Here is a 17,443-nt window from a genome sequence, read left to right on the forward strand (position 1 = left end):
CAAGCGTAGCTGTCACGCGCACCAAGATAATAAGTTGGTTAAAGTTTTCGTTCTTTAGTAGCATGACACTATATTTAGAAATAAAAATAAACTAAAGATAATCAATGATATTCATTAAAGATTTTGAATATCGGAGAAGTTCTAATTGAAACTTTGAAATTAAAATTAAAATGGATATAAGTAGTAGAGTTAACTGTTTGTATTTTATAACATAGCCATGAACAAATCGCAAGGAATATATAAATCTAAGGTTTGGTTATCTTAACTCCTTCTTCGATTGTAATAGGGTATACCATAGCTATGTGTACACACAATATCGCAATAGAAGCTTATATATAAATTATTTTTAAGCTGTTTATCTATTAAGCTTTGAGTATTTGTCTTATCTAAATAAATTTGTAAATCGTGTGTGTACAAGGTCTAGAACATTATGCCAAAAAATAAGGCTCAATTTATGTTATACTTACTTTAATAAAAATTGATGCACAATGTATTTTAAAAGAAATCGGTAATAATGAAGTGTTAATATGAATAATTGTAACAGTTGATTTATATTGAGTTACGAGAGAAAATCTATATTTTTTTTTTGTGTACCTATCTACTTGCGCTGTGTGTTTTGCAATATACGAGGTACGTGCCTATTAGATATATTTTGAGTGTCTCTTCGTTATTTTTGTTCAGCTTAATTCCCGCAATACAACATGCCTCGTTAGATTATGAATAGAGTTATTTATTTTATTCGACAATGGTAAATGAATTCTAATGTTTTATATTTGTCATGAAATATTAATTAATTATTAAAAATACATTTACACTTTCCTGTGATATTTTAATATTTCTCGTAGTCATAAATTAATAGTTCCTTTATACCTATCTTATCAGATTTAAAATTTAGTTCTAAAATAAATAATACAAAATACATAATTTTAAATACAAATATATATTCTATCGTACTTATATAAGATTACGAAGCCTTTATTTGTATATTCAAATGTACACGCAATGAAATATATTCTTGGGAGATTCGTGTTCATAATTTAAAGAAATTGTGAAATGTAAAAGTTTTTATGTTAAATAAATATTCTGTAACCATTTCCTACTTGTTGTGGCATTAAATGTTGCTTGTGAGAAAAATAAAAATTTTATGAATTGAAACAAAAGAGTTTTTATATTTATTTCACCACGCTACTCCTATATGTATGAATACATGTGAGCAATTTTTATCCATCTCATACAGGTTTCCTTACGATGAATTAATAAAACAAATTAGGCACACGTTAATCCAGAGATTTTGCTTGGGTTTGAACTTACAATCTTCGCTTAAGATACAGGTATTCCAACCCCTGGACCATTTTATTATTTAAATATAAACACATAGACTTACATATATATTTAAACAACATTAAAAACAACTTCATATTAATTACAGTACTAATTGATAGAATAAAATATTTTAAGTGAATGTAATGCAATTTTGCCATTTTTCATACAACCCTACAAATTTGTAATGTCAATGAAAGCGTCACTATAGGTAAAACAAACAATACACCACATACTTATCCGAAATTACGAAATAATTTCTATTTAAAAAAAAAAGGTTTCGATATGCGATATATTTTTTTTTTAAAAACAAAGAAAAGCACTATTACATTATATGAATATATAAATAGTTAAAATAATTCACAGAAATTGAACAGTCAAACTAAAATACATTACATTAAGTAATAATATTAAATAATAGCGTATTATTATTTAACCGAAATATTAACACTACAAGACATTAAGTTTATATATTGAAGTGTGTTTTATGTTTAGCGTTAGCCGTAAACAAATAATTTTGTAATTCACTAAACAAAACAAAGAATCTATCTCTTAATTAAATGAATCTTAATTTATTCTTTAAAGTTATTTAGGGGAGAATAATAATTCTCCCCTAAATAACTCTAAAGAATAAAAAAATGTATATGATTGGTTTTATGTAATGTATATACAATTTTATTCATAAATATTAGCAAGTTGGCATTATCAAACAATAGTAATATTTATATAAAAAGTTCTTTAAATAACAACATTAGGTTTTTCTTGGAAATTCATTTTTAATTAACATAAGAACTTATTTTTTAAAAAGTCACTTAAAGCGTCATTTATAATTTTTAAATATCCCGCCACAATTTGCATAAATGACAAGTTTGTCGAAGTTTAAATCGGCCGCCACATTTGATACAACTTTAGAAAGAGATGGAGAATACAAGTCAGACGCTGCAAACCTTTACCTTTGTTTTTCATAGTTAAGTTATAAAGTACTTACCTATTCTTTTTCAGTACAGTTTTCACAACGACACTTACTATAAAAGATTTATGACAAAGCCATTTCTTAGTTATAATCATTTATTTAAATTTATAGAATTAGAATGATACAATAAAGATTTAAGCCGAATGGAAATAGTAAACTTATTCTTGACTCAATATGAAAATTCAATACAAAATATTTTGATACAGTAATAGAATAATATTAGTTTAATGCGACAGATAAACATAATAAACTCATTTCTTATTATTGTTTTAGGTAGTCTAGTAAATTGGCCTTTCAATACGTAGTTACCATTACATTGGCACTGTAAGAAATAGTAACCATTCCTTTTATCACCAATACGCCACCAACCTTGGTGTTTAATAGATATAACCTAAGAGGTTATGTCTATTGTGCCTGTAATTAATACACTGGCTTACTCACCTTTCAAATCGGAACACGGCAATAGTAATATTGCGTTTTTATATTTATTACAGATGTATTTAAAAAACTATAAAATGTAATACTAATAAAATATACAGATTTGTTCATACTTACAAAAAAAAAACTAATATTATTGAACATTAAATTAAAAGTTTATTTCATTACATAAACTTTCTACTGTTCAATGGTTTACGTTCTATGAAAATACTCATTTTTCGTCTGTGGAAGGTTGGTACGCTTGACGCCATATTACGCGCACATGCGCAGAACGACAGGTGGTCGGCGACTCGACCCAGCTATTCCGACCGAACATCGACTTCTCATCCTCATCATCAGCCGCTATCGTGCTCAAGCAAGAACGATATGCAGTGCTTTGTGTTGAAGTGGTCGTGGTGACATGGCGTCTGTGTTTTAAATGTTGTAGAAGGTGTTAATACATTAAAAATTTTGTTTATTTACAATGAATGTGAATTATGATCGTGTTTGTAGACTGTGCTTGTCATCTCGATGCGAATTACTACCGATATTTCCTACCACCAGTTCGGATGACTCGGAACCTCCTGTCCTCGCTTCGAAAATTAAAGATTGCGTGTCAGTGCAGGTATGTAATGCAATAAATATGTGTCAGAATGGAGTTTTTAGTGAAAGTAGACCCTTGGTGTACGTGAGAACTCGTCATCCGGCTCTGTTCGTATAATGACAGGCAACGCTGCGTCTAGGTGAAGATGTCGTAAGAACGTCCACCATTTTGTAATGTTCCCCGGCTATCGCTCGACTCGTGGCCGTGTCGCGTCGCATTTCGTGCAGCCGGCAAGGGCGAGCTCATATGAGGAGGGTCGGGTTTGGCATTATTCCCGGAGGTTTTTTCGGGAGGGGTCTACATATCGCTAGATAGGCATGTCGTTGGACATCGGGCGTATTGATTTATCGGACGACCAGGCCAGTGCAGCTCGTCCCTCGAGCGAGCGTCGGTGTCGGCGTGAGTGCGCTTTAGATGTGTGTGTGCTTATATTGAGCGGTAACCCTCGAGGGGCTCGCTGGTTGCCACTCGACTCGCTTCTACTTATTCGGTCGAGAAGCAGCCGCTCCGTGACGCGCGGATATACCTACGCCTACTTAGTTTCTCCTCGCGCCATATCTATATAGTCATGAGGCGCGGTTTCGGTTCATGTATAGAGAGATGATGAAACACGCGCGTTTTTTGGCTTCAGTAAAATGACTGGTGCGCATTATTTTTTCAGATAAGCGAAAATGACGACCTGCCAACTAATGTCTGCAGGAAATGCATGGACAATGTTAATAACTGGCACATATTTAAGACTGTTTGTGAAAGGACACAAAACAAGTTACAGTCTCTTGTAAATAAGGAGAGCAACCAACTAGAAGAGGTGGGTTTTATTTCTGAATGTTGATTTTAATCTTTAAGCTGAAGTCTGGTGATATTTAAATGGTTGCTATGTGTTTGCAGGTGAAAATTAAAAGTGAACCCTTATCTGATGAAGCATATGATGATGGAGTGGTTATTGATGGATCATACCCTGATAGTGAGGTATGTTTAGATTAGTTTTATTGTTACTATATAGTCATAAAACTGATATCATTTCTCTGACTTTAATATTCAGTTTTAAATGAAATTGGCTTCTTTATTTCAAGGACATCTTCATAGCAAATAGCATGTCAGTGTCAAGTGAAAAAAATCTTACCTGATTGTAAATATAGTAAATTTGTATTTATAAAAAAATATATTTAGATGAATTAGTATAAATCAGTTGTTAAACATTTTTAATTTTCAAGATAAAGTTCAATCATTAGCAAATATTTTTGGTTATAATATTAAACCTATATATTGTTTATATTATAAATGTTAAATATAATATTTCAGAATGCCTCATCAAGTAGAGTACAACCTGAAGGACCACCTATTTTGGCATCACTGGGGCTCACACCGAGAAGTGATAAGGTAAAGATTAAGTGGCCAAGTTCCTTATCATTGAGTCAAACTCAATTGTATTATGTTGACATACTATACTGATGATTAATATGACTCTTTACTCTTTACCTTGTAATCGTTAATGTGTATTAGTTGTATAGTATTTATTTAGGTCATTGGTGTGAGAATAGTTCAATTGAATTAATTTCATCCACAGAAAAATATAGATCCTCGGATGGATTGGCATCGAGTTCATGCCATACTGGATATGGTCCAAGAAGATGAGGTCATTGACTCTCTTCAATCTATGGAAGAATGTGATGTAATTCATCAGTCTGACCATGATTCCGACTCTGAGGCAGAATTGAATAATGACAATGTGCTGGATGACTTCATTGATTGTAAAAATGGATATTTATGCAGGAACAGGAAAATAGTATCGAAAAACCCAAAAATATCAACTGTGGAAGTTTTGGCCAAGATAAAACAAGCCATTAATTTACGCAAACGTAATATTGTTCCATCTAAAAATTGCCCCCAACCTAAAGCGGCTTGGCAGATGATCTTTACTGATGATTTATTAGAGTTGATTGTTACTTCGACAAATGAAAAAATTATTAAAAATAATAACAATATATCAGAGACTACAACTGTGATTGAAATCAGGACACTAATTGGAATACTGTATTTTCATGGTATAATGCGACCTACACATCAAAAATACAGTGACCTCTGGCATAATGAATATGGAGCACCTTGTATTCGAAATGCAATGACATTAGAAAGATTTAAATTTCTTCTGAAGAACATAAGTTTTGATAATGAGGATGATGACAGCATTGTGCAGTTTGATGTTATGAAGCGAATGAGGAAAGTTTTTGAAATATTTGCTCTGAACTGTAGAACTTCATTGGATGTTGGTAATTTAGTTGTTATTGATGATGTCATATTACCTGTTTATGGCCCTTGCCCTTTCCGATATAATATAGAGAAGAAAAGTTTTAAAAGTGGACTTAAACTTGTATTATTGATAGATCCAGTAACTTTTTATGTGACAAACTTAGATGTGATTACAGATCCTTACTTTGGATGTGATGAAATTGCCACAAAATTGGTACAACATTTGGCTGGCACCGGACGGACAGTTATAATGGACAGTTGGTTCACATCCAATTCTCTAATGAATCGACTGAAGAATGAGTATAAATTGTATAGTATCGGAGCAGTCAACCCAAATAATGAAATTATACCTCCATTTTTCTTATCACATTATAGAAAAGAAAGAACATTTATCAATGGATTCTTAGATAAAGATATGTGTCTATGTTCATATGTGAATAATAATTCAAAAGTTGTCAATGTTATGACAAATGACCCAAACTTTTATAAAAGAGGATATAGTAACAACACATCAGTAATTTCTTTGTATAAAAAATATCAGTCTTCAGTAGAAGTAATTGACGTTCTAATGCATTACTACACAACTATGCAACACTCTAATGATTGGACTCTCACTTTATTTTTCACGCTTTTAAATATTGCATCAGTTAATGCTCAAGTTATATGGACTTCATATAATACAAACAGTGTTGTACAAAGGCGCTTATTTATAAGAGAACTTGCAATTAGTTTAATGGAGAATGAGGAACAGATACCATCCTTCAGCAACATTGATGTCAAAAGAATAAAATTTTCAACATTTGAACATGTCACACAGTTTTATAAGAATAGAAGAAGATGTAAGATTTGTTTTCATTCAAAGAAACTTGATCGTAGAACCAAACAGTTTTGTCAGAAATGTGGAACCTTCATATGTAGGGAACACACAATTTCAATTTGTACTAATTGCATATCTTCTTAAAAGAAAATTGTTAATTTTAGTCTCTGGATTTTTCTTAAATAACCAATTTAATATTTATTTCTTCTAATGTGTTATTTATATATGTAAGAAGATTAACATTGAGATGTAAGTTAATTGTGATTTTTTTTTAAATTGATTGTAGAGGAAGAGTCATATTCGGATTGGTATATTAAATACTACTAGCAAAATTACTTAATTAGAATAGACATATTTTTATAAAAAAAATTACATATAAAGATTTTGATGTAGTTGAATATGAAGTTAAAAAAGTTCTTTTTTTTAACCAGCTTAACATATAAATAAATATGTCATCTAACTACACATATTAAATGATAATTGTTTTTATAATCCACAAATGTATTAAAACTGTGTCACAAACATTATATTTTATATTTAGATATAAGAATTAGTATTACGAGGTTTTATTTAATTTCAATTGTTAATATATTATAATTGTCAAATCTTGCAATTGTATTTTAAATTTGTTCCTCAGAATTGATTAGGTTGAAATTTTGCATATATTTTAAATTCTATTATTCCTTTTTTATTATATAGTGTGGTTATTATTTTAAATATATAATGGATCTTTTATATTGCATGTTGGTTTTTTATTTACTTAAATTAAATGACACTTAATTCATATGTAACATTAAGTGAAAATTATATTTTGGATGCTTATAAAAAATTTAATATGTATATTTTTCATTTTTTCAGGGAATGGAGAGTGAGAAAGATGAAGAATATGAAGACGAGGAAGAAATGATGGAGCAGCAGCAAACATTTACGCACATGCCTAATATGCCTGAAGTTTCGATTACTGTCATGCGCCCATCAGGAGAAACTCTTCATGCCCGCCAAGGTATTCAGCAGCTTGCATCTAAGGATTGTCTAGTGTGCGGCCGATCCTATAGGTACTCTCATAATGCTCGACGACATGAACTTACAGCTCATAATTTCGATAGATACACCAACAAGATTAATGCAAAGAAATCTCACGCTCACATGCAACCAAAATTCAGGCCGAATCCATTCAACCCTAAGGCCAGATTAATGCCAAATCCTATAAGCCACAAAATGCAATTTCACTCGAAATCGATGCCACCTAAAATGATGCCTCAGAAGATCATTGCACCACCAAAGCCTATACCAATAAGAACAGGGAAAAATTCCCAAAACAACTTACCATACCCACTTCGCATTAAGGCTCTTAAAGATTTGCAAATTAAGAAAAAAGAACCTCAAATTTTAAAGACATTATTAACTGCCAAGCCAGAAGTTCTAGTTTCGGAACCTGAAATAATTAATTCGGGGCCCGAAAGTCCAGAAACATTAATTTCGGAGCCAGAAATTGCCTCATTTCAAGTAGAAGCAATTTTATCGGAGCCAGATGGTTTTGTTAATCAACATGAAGATGACGAAATTGATGATGAAAACAATCAAGGACAAAATTATGACACTGTCGATATGGATTCGGAAAATGAGATTGAGATAGCTCGTCAGCAAGAAAATGATATCCAAGGCGATGAAAATCACGAAGTTCACGATGAAGAAAATACTCAAGAAGATGAGAATAACATGGAGGAGACAAATGACGATAATGAAAAAGAGAACCGTGAAGATAATGGCGAGAGTCAAGATAATATGGACGTAGAAAATAATATTGAGGAAGAAGCCGACGCAGACGATGATAATGCCAAAGAAAATGATGAAGAAAATGGAGAAAAAGAAAATGATGAACAAATCATCAATCATGAAGAAAATGAGGATGACGACGATTTGCCACCTATGAGTATAGCACCCGTTGTCGAAATTAACGAGGATTTGCAAACTAATTCTTATAATAGTGATGGAAATGAAGAACTTGATGAAACTGTAGATCCAAATGATGCAGTTGATGGTGATGAAGGTGAAAAAGATGTTGATCCCGATAAAGTTTATATTACAAAAACGCAAAGAGATTTTATTCTCAAATATCGTGATATTATACAACAAATTAATACAAAGCGCTGTATTTGCTGTAACAAAGAACACCCTCGACGAAAAGCAGTTATACAACATTTACAGAAAAATGGACATAAAGTTCCTAAACATACATGTTACAATTGTGTGGTTACTTTTACACATATTGGGGCTCTGCTTAGTCATATGAGATCAAATACGTGTACTGATCTTTGGAAAATAATATACAACGAAAATGGTATCACTGATGACATAGTTTTAGAAGTTGAACCTAAAGACGTCAAGGTTCAGTACAAAGATATACTTAATGCTAGATCTTACGCATGTAAATTATGCCCTGCGAAATTTCAATTAAAGCAATTCATTATGAAACATGTTCTTGATGTACATGAAGACGGTCAATCTCGTTTTCCACATTCCTGCGTACATTGTGGTTTACGATTTAAAGAAAAAAGTATAGGCAAGAGACACATACGTAATGGAGATTGCACAGTTGAAATCTGTTGTGAATTGTGTTCCGAAAAGTTTTTGAGCTTGCAAGAATTTAATGACCATGCTGTAGCTATACATGCAGGCAGTTTTGATCCTGATAATCAGAGCAAGTGTGTCGACGGTCGACCTACAGATTGTCCAATATGTGGCAAGAAGAATAGTAGTTACCCGAATTTGGTTAAACATTTAAAAATAATACATAATGAGGAAAAACCTCATCACTGCCAGCATTGTGACGCTAAATTCGAGCAAACTGCTGATCTTAACAAACATATTTATATGGAACATTCTGATAGATCTCTAGGTATGCATACTAATGAACCTGATATATCTCTTGTAAAAGAGGAAGCTGAGGAGTATCACTATTCTTGTACAGAATGTAATGCTATTTTTGAGACCGTTGATGCTTGGACGGATCATCAGGTTGCGGAACACAATCAGGTCGCTCATCACTGCGACCAATGCGAAAAGAAATTCTTGCGTCCATCAGAACTTGCAGAACATAAGAATACACATTTGCGAGTTAAATTCTATCCTTGTAGCATTTGTTCAAACTCGTACAGTACTCCGCAAAAGTTATCTGAACATGTCCAACAAGCCCACCCAGGAGCGAACACACGGGGTGGTGAATCTGAATTTTTCTGTGACTTATGTATCCGATCATTTAAAAGCCGTCAAGCATATTCTAATCATATGCGCATTCATTCCAAAGTGCCTACCACTAATAGAAAACCAGGAGAAACTAAAGGTTTCGGGCCTCAAATTATCGGAAAACCTATTCGTCATTTCTCTATGCAACCTGGTTTTAGTCCTTATGTTCCAAACGCACCTTATTGTTGTGATATTTGCGGTAAAGGATTCATGCACAAGAAAAATATATGGAAACATAAAAAGGTGCTGCACGCGGATCTGCTTAATGATAGGAACGATAGTGAAGAGAACACTATGCAAGCTTCTACCGAAGAAGATGATTATAATGTTGATGAAAACGGTGCGATTTTGTCGACTCCACAATTTGATAGTTTTAATTTCACAAATCTAACTAACAATATGCAACAGACATCACAAGATGCTTTGCCATACTCCTGCGAATTATGCTATAAAAGATTTCCGCTTAGAACTAGTTTATGGAAGCACAAACGCGCTAAACATGGAATTATAAATGCCAGTGCAAGTGGTGCTTCTGAAACCCAAACACAGTCCTCGAATGAAGGCCGATCGAGTTGTACTATTTGTAAAATTACTTTTTCAGACAAAAAATCATATTATCGTCATAGAAAAAATGTCCACAAGTCAACTGTTCAAATGTGTAAAATATGTGGAAAACCTCTTAACTCTACTTTAGAACTTTATGAACATCTGAAAGCGGCACATGCCCGAGAACTTCTTGGTTATAATGCGAATCAAAGCTCAAGCAAATCACAAGACATGAATCAAGAAATGGACATTGAATACGACGGTGATCAAGATTCAGTCGATCCTAGTGTTGATTATCAAGCCCGCTATCCCTGCGACACGTGTGGGAAACAATTTGTCGGATTATTGGCTCTACAAAATCATCAGTGTATCAATCAGATACAAAACCAGCCTCAAACGTTTGATTGTGAAATATGTCACAAGAGTTATACTTCTATTGCTGCCTTAAAGAGCCACCGAGGCTGGCACCTACGTTCTCCTGATGGTAAAGCCGCAGCAAATAATTCTGGACTTTGGATGCCTCAAAATAAAGTAACAAGTAAAGTTAGTAAACATGAAGTAGTGGATGCTGTTCCAGTTCCTCCTAAAACATCAACCTCGACCCCAGCCACGTTGGCCAAAAGGAGATTGCCTCCAGAAGTAGAAGTGACAGTCGTGAATCCTAATAAAAAATTGAGATCAGATGATTCTATCGAAATGGATCATCAGAACAATTTATCAGGGGGAGCCGAAGACCGATACTGCAATCTTTGCGATAAAGAATTTACAAAGCGAGCGGCATACCAGCGTCATATGGATGAAGTTCATCAGCCGAACTCTGTATTTTGTCCCGTCTGCGACAAGAGCTTTACGCGGAAATCCACTCTGATCGTACATATGAAGAAACACTACGAGGGCGGAGAAGGAAGTTCTACACAAATGGAGGAAGACGTACAAGCGTGCGAAGTGTGCGGCGCCCAATTCGATACTGTAAAGGCCTTGAATTCACATCGGGCTTTACATCACGGCGAAGAATCCGCGGAGTCCGAGGACGACGGTGGAGCCATAGCCGCGCCCCCCGGCGAGTTCACGTGCGGCCAGTGCGGCGACGGCGTGGCCACTCCGCGCGATCTGATAGCCCACCGAACGATGCACGCGACTCCTACTAAATTTTTTTGTAATATCTGCAAGGTTTACTTTGCCCGAGCTCTTGATTTGTCCTCCCACACCCGAGCCAGACACTCGGACAACGAGAAGGTATTCTTCCCCTGTGCTATGTGCGACCGGTTCTATATGAACAAGAAGAGTTTGCAAAGGCACATTGAAATGGCGCACTGATCCTTGTTTTAAAATTCAATATTAAAGGACCATGAAAATATATCTATCCGTGACTTAAGTGTATGGAGTTTTGTTATGACAGTGGTCAAACTGAGTGATATTAAGTGTCATTTTCTAATTGTATATATTTCAGTAATCGTCCCGATTACCTGATCTGTCAGTTGCATGGTACTGAAGGTTTTTTCTTATAATATTTATGTTGTCATTCCTTTGTATGCCATTTGGCGAGTAGAATTTTAATTATCCATTTCATTTGCTATTTTAAGTCTTTGCTCACTTATATTGTTATTTATTTTATAAATTTACTTTTATGATTATCGTTATTATTCATAGTGGCTTATGAATGAGCTCGCATTGAAAACAATGAATAGGTTTAGTGATTATAATTATTATTGATAATACCGTGGCATGTAAGTGAAATGATTTTTTTTCTTATCTTATATTTTGAATATTGGAATTGGGCCAAAATTTTTAAATCAGTCACTACAGTGTTAAAACTTTATACTTGTAAGAATGACATGTTTCCTTAATATTATATTAATTAATATTATAGTTTGCGTAGATCGTCGATATTGTTTAGTTTTAATTTCTTTTCGGTTTTACTCTTAGCATGTAAATAAACATCTTAAATTGATTTCTAATTAGGACTTTCATTATTTCGATTGAGGAAACAAAGGTCGGATTAAGTTTTATTAAAATGTACTGATTATTTTATAGTAATTTGAAATGTATATTTTATACAAACTAAATTAACCACCAAGGACATATTTCCTCATCTATGGTTAATTATTTAAAACGGCCTAATTATATTATTTAATATAATATGCTTACGATTACTCGTTCATTGATACTGTACATCTTTTTTTTTTAATCTGAGCATGTAATGTAACCAAAAAAGAATCCAGCCAGTATCAAAATACATTAATTTTTCGCATGTCTAAAATTTTCCTATTACATAACAAATGTACCTTTTTATTGTATAACATAATCACCTTAATAATAGTGCCAAAAATTTGAGTTATCTTAGCTTAAGAGAAATTCTATCTAAAATATGTTCCAGAACTGGCTTCATTAAATGCATTTAAATTCGATTACTTAACATGGTGGTACCAAATGACATTTTAAAAACCACAGATTATATACATCACTACGTTTTGTAAAATGTAACATATCTATTTTTTTTAATATTGCTTTCATCACTTGGTTAATTTATGTATAGATAATCAGTTGAAGGGACGATAAAAGACATCAAAATCTATATTTATAGCAATAAATATGTACCTGTATGAATCTACTTAAAATCAATATTTTACTTACGTTTTATACCCACATTGCTGATTATAAAAGTATTAATAAATTATGCATTCGCTTTGGCTTTTAAATGGCTCTTGATTATAAAATAAATCAAAACGCGACTTTCCAAGGCAATAAGCGCGATAGAGCTCATTATTACAATTTTATTTCAGGTGTCTTATTAATCTAGCGCTTTATGGCGCTTGATAGTGTTACAGTGTATATATATGATTGAAATAAGTGGTTTTATGAATTATATTTCTACTTTTAAATATTCACATATAGTCTTGCATTGTTCATTTTAAGACAAGAGTTAATGGCAACTTCACACTCACGTTACGTGATTATTTTTACTAATTTGATTTCGAGATAAATGAAACGATTGTGTAAATATAATATAATAAGCTGATTGATTCTGAAGTGCCCATGTTTGCGATTATGTAAAAATATATGATAAAAGTACGAAAAGTTTGACTTATATAAAAGGATTTATACGACAAATCATTGTTAGTGTACAGTTTAAAGTAATTTAGGTGTTTTTGTATAAAATTCCCGTCGACGTAAATTTTAAATGATAATGTGCTTTGATGATGAAAGAATTTGTCAAATTAATTTAAATTATAAATTGAAATTTTACACCTTAATTATGAATACCGTGTTAACAGTGTATTAATAATACCTATATATTTGTCCATAGATGAGGTTTATTTTTGTCATCTTTGTGGTTTCAATAAAGTGACTTAATAATAACTTAGTGTTTTATTTCCAAAATCCATCCATCCAAAGTATTTATGGTGGGTACACGTCCTGGCTTCGCACAGATAGAATAAATGTCTAATTAATTAGGTATTGGTACCAGTAAAGCTGAAACCTGCACGATTGTTATAATATTTAATGTAGTCATATGTTCTATGAGGCAATAGAATTATGAGATAATGAAGAATTACGATGATAATGATAGGGCTTAATGAGACGTAAGTTTACTGTCAACCTAAAAGACATTAAAGAGATAATTGTACCTTTCACGTCTTTACTTCCATAAGTTATATAGTTTTTGAGTTATTAATAAACAAATGGAATCAGTTTTTTTTAAATGAAAAAAAAAACAGTCCACTCCAGATAAAATAATTTATAAATAAAATGAATCTGTTAATAGCTATTTCATTTTTCCATGACGTTAGACCCTTAAAACAATTTTTGAAGTTCATTCCGAATACATTCCGTATTTTGAGATGCTTTATGTCTATTTTTCACGCTTTTTGACGCCATGTCTATGCAACTTTAAGGTGATTAGTTTTGGGTAATTATATGTCTTTGATTCGTACCACATTCACCCGTACCTTGTTCAAAATTAATATGCTTAATTTTACGATTATTTTCAACACACGCATTATGTTCCAATTTCAATATTTTTTTATCTCTTCGTGGTTAAAGCTTCCTTTGAGTTTTAGCAAGACTTTTTGCATTTTTTTATCAAATTATTATTTTCTAAGCATTTCTGATTTGTTCGCATACTTAATAATTTCATTTGTAATACCATACACTACTATTATATGTGTTATATCTCGCTCTTGAAAAATACAATCTATATTCAGATAACAGACTACTTCTATAGTATGAAATATAATAAAGCCTGTTTTCAATAGGATTTTTATTACGATTAGACTTATTTTATGCAAGCATATGGACGAAACGTGCTTTGCTAATTTGTTCTTGGCGTTACGTTACATTAGGTGTGAATTATCGTCGGTTATATTTATTTTCAAAAAAATTTATGGCATTTGAGGTATTCCATGGCAAATATAAAATGGAACTTGATAATTACCACTTAAACTTTTTTTTTATTTTTACTTAAAATAATGTGTGATTTTTAAAAGCTTTTATTTAACTTGCAATGTATGTATATATGTATGTGCGGGTGGAACAGACAGATATTTTATTATATATTGTGGACAGATACCTTTAACCGATTTGGCTGAAAATTTTATTTTCTTCATTTTAGAGCATTAAAATAAAAGCTTTTTTTAAAAAGTATTTTTACATTGAATTTATTAGTATTTACTTTGCTAATACCTTCAAGCCTTGGATCCGCCATTTATGTATTGCATGAATTCTTGCGTAATTTCTTTTTAATTGCTATAATATGTCATTAGAACCACATTATACCTAAATTGAACAAATGAGTTTGTTCCGTGTTATTTGTGTGTCATTGAAAAGCTTACTTATGTGTTATTGTTAGAATATTCGAGTTACTTCCATTATTCATAACAGTTATATTGTAGTGTATAAAATCTGTTTTTTTGTATCTTCTGAGTCAAACTTTAATGAAATAGAAACGAGTATAGAAAGGAATGAGAATGTGAATGAGCATATCATTATTTGAAAAAGGTTAAGTATTTTTGTACCTACTTAATGTTATTCATTTATAATATAAACACCGTAATAATATATATCATGCAATTAAATGAGGATGTTTAAATTTAAAATATGAATTGTTACTCACAGTGTCCTATTTGAGTAATTAGAGATTATTTACGAAATATATTTTGATGAATTGTGTAATTTATTGAGCAAGTATTAAGTATTATTAATTTAATTTAATTTTAATAAAAAAACATGTATCTAAGTAAGCCCTTAATGTTAATAATTTTTATGTAAACAAATGTTATAAAGTTTTAATTTAACAATAAATCTGCAACCATAAGACTGAAATAATCTAGGCACTAGTTGACTTCAGTAGCCTGAACTGTCTACGAGAGGTTGTTGTTGTGTGGAGTTAAGAAAAATCGGCAAAATTTTTACATCACATTCGTTTGCCTCAGCGGCAGTGAGTTAACAACGCATGTCTATAAAGTTGAACAGACTATTGAACTGAAGATGTTAGTTTACAAATACAGAAACAGTTCAAAACTGCAAATCACATAAATCTTTTTAGGGTTAGTAAATAGTTGGTTTTGAACTTTACTCCTTTTATAATTTGTGCAGTTGCAATTTGATCAGCAAACGAATAAGTCTTCTACTGGCGACCACAGAATACCAGCGTTGAAGATCATTTAACAATGGTTTCAACACAAGCTGAGTGGTTTACCAATTTGGGCATCACATTCTTTCCTGTTTTTTGTCATTTTGTATATTTTTTATTTTATTTTATGATTTGTACAATGTGTATGTCCAAAAAAAGAGTTTTTGATTTTTGATTTGATTTGATTTAATCGTGGTAATACACTCAATTGCTTAAACTCTAGGCTAATAGACTAGCGACCCGCCACCATATACCACAGAATGTCTATATACAACATTGACAGTTTTTTGTCATTAGACAATACTAACCGCTATCTCAGTGCGTTTTAAAACTGTAATATCTTCGAAAATATTCATTTAAATTACATACTGTAAAGGGCCATATTAATCTATAGTAAATGCACAATGTTTACTTAATTTGATATGGATTAATGCTGTATTGCTTAAAATCGCTTCGAAAATAAGCCATTATTTCTGTTTATGGTAGGTTTTTTTTTTTTTTAATATCAGTGTAATAAAACAAATATACAATTACATTACAAATGCCATTAAACCTTTTTTAGGTTTGTCTTGGCATCAGAACACATTCGCAACGATGACGATTTTGTTGGTAGTTATAAATTACATTAAATGTAACAGAAATCAACCCGGCCAGCCAGTTCATGGGCTGCGAGGAGTGAGAGAACGGGATGTCTATATTCTGATGTAGCCGTTGATAGCTATAATATAGGTTATCCCTAAGAGATAAACATATACCATCGATGACTTTTTTGCAGGCCTTTTTAATGTGTACAATACTGTAGTTTATTATTTTGATCTATCTCGTAGGATTCAGCCAGCGTTTGCAATGTAAACGCAAGAAATCTCTAAAAATATCAGTGTTTCTATACTATATTATGCATGTATTAAACATATAAACGTTCCTGTTAAATTTCTCTATCTATTAAAAAAACGCATCAAAATCTGTTGCGTAGTTTTAAAGCTCTAAGCATGTATGTATAGGAACAAACAGAGAGCGGGAAGCGACTTTGTTTTATACTATGTAGTGATAGACAAATGCGGCCGACCAACGATAAATTTGGTTGGCAGTTTATGTATCGTCATTTATGTAAAAAATTAAAGGTCATGTAATTAATGAAGGAAATAAAACAAAATAAACTTGTAGATTGCACAAAACATTTTAATATAAACTTAAAAAGTCGTACAACAATATGAAAAATTATTATTGACTAATTATATTCGCGGACAGGAGAACCGCTTTAACTATATTATGCAAATATACTATCTTTAACACTTCCATCGAATATATCTTACAAAAGAAAGAAAAATAAAAAGTATCTTTATTAATAAAAAATCTCATTATACTAATTTTTATATTATAATCTTACATTATAGATTTTATCTACAAAATACTGTACCTTTTTGGCCAGTTTTTCAATCGAGTTCCTATAATTACGTAATTTATTTAATAATAATAGGGCATAAAATACGTATTAAATGTACTGAAATAATACAACTAGACTTAATCTAAATCAAAATATAAAAATAGTAAAAAAATAGTTGCAAATTTCCGTATACAACTTGTCATTGTTGTGCATCTGGGGGTGTCGGTCCACACGACTCGCCTGCCGCGATATAT

The 17,443-nt window shown here is 31.9% G+C and overlaps 1 protein-coding gene across 1 annotated transcript; it reads left to right on the plus strand.

Annotated features, from left to right (window-relative positions):
• Positions 1–3,003: 3,003 nt before the first annotated feature.
• On the plus strand, positions 3,004–13,526 carry LOC125064471 (zinc finger protein 91-like). The gene is made up of 5 exons (XM_047671524.1): positions 3,004–3,335; positions 3,976–4,122; positions 4,203–4,283; positions 4,617–4,694; positions 7,240–13,526. Exons 1-5 carry the CDS (start codon positions 3,195–3,197, stop codon positions 11,488–11,490), a joined length of 4,698 nt encoding a protein of 1,565 aa, XP_047527480.1. The 5' UTR covers positions 3,004–3,194; the 3' UTR covers positions 11,491–13,526.
• Positions 13,527–17,443: the final 3,917 nt, after the last annotated feature.

Source organism: Vanessa atalanta, chromosome 6, assembly GCF_905147765.1.
Source record: "Vanessa atalanta chromosome 6, ilVanAtal1.2, whole genome shotgun sequence".
Lineage (NCBI taxonomy): Eukaryota > Metazoa > Arthropoda > Insecta > Lepidoptera > Nymphalidae > Vanessa > Vanessa atalanta.

Excerpts from the sequence above, each read along its gene's own strand:
- LOC125064471 (XM_047671524.1), top strand. The coding sequence starts at position 3,195 with ATGAATGTGAATTATGATCGTGTTTGTAGACTGTGCTTGTCATCTCGA. Across the intron at positions 4,123-4,202 it reads AGAGCAACCAACTAGAAGAG|GTGAAAATTAAAAGTGAACC; the intron begins GTGGGTTTTATT and ends ATGTGTTTGCAG. Across the intron at positions 4,284-4,616 it reads GATCATACCCTGATAGTGAG|AATGCCTCATCAAGTAGAGT; the intron begins GTATGTTTAGAT and ends ATAATATTTCAG.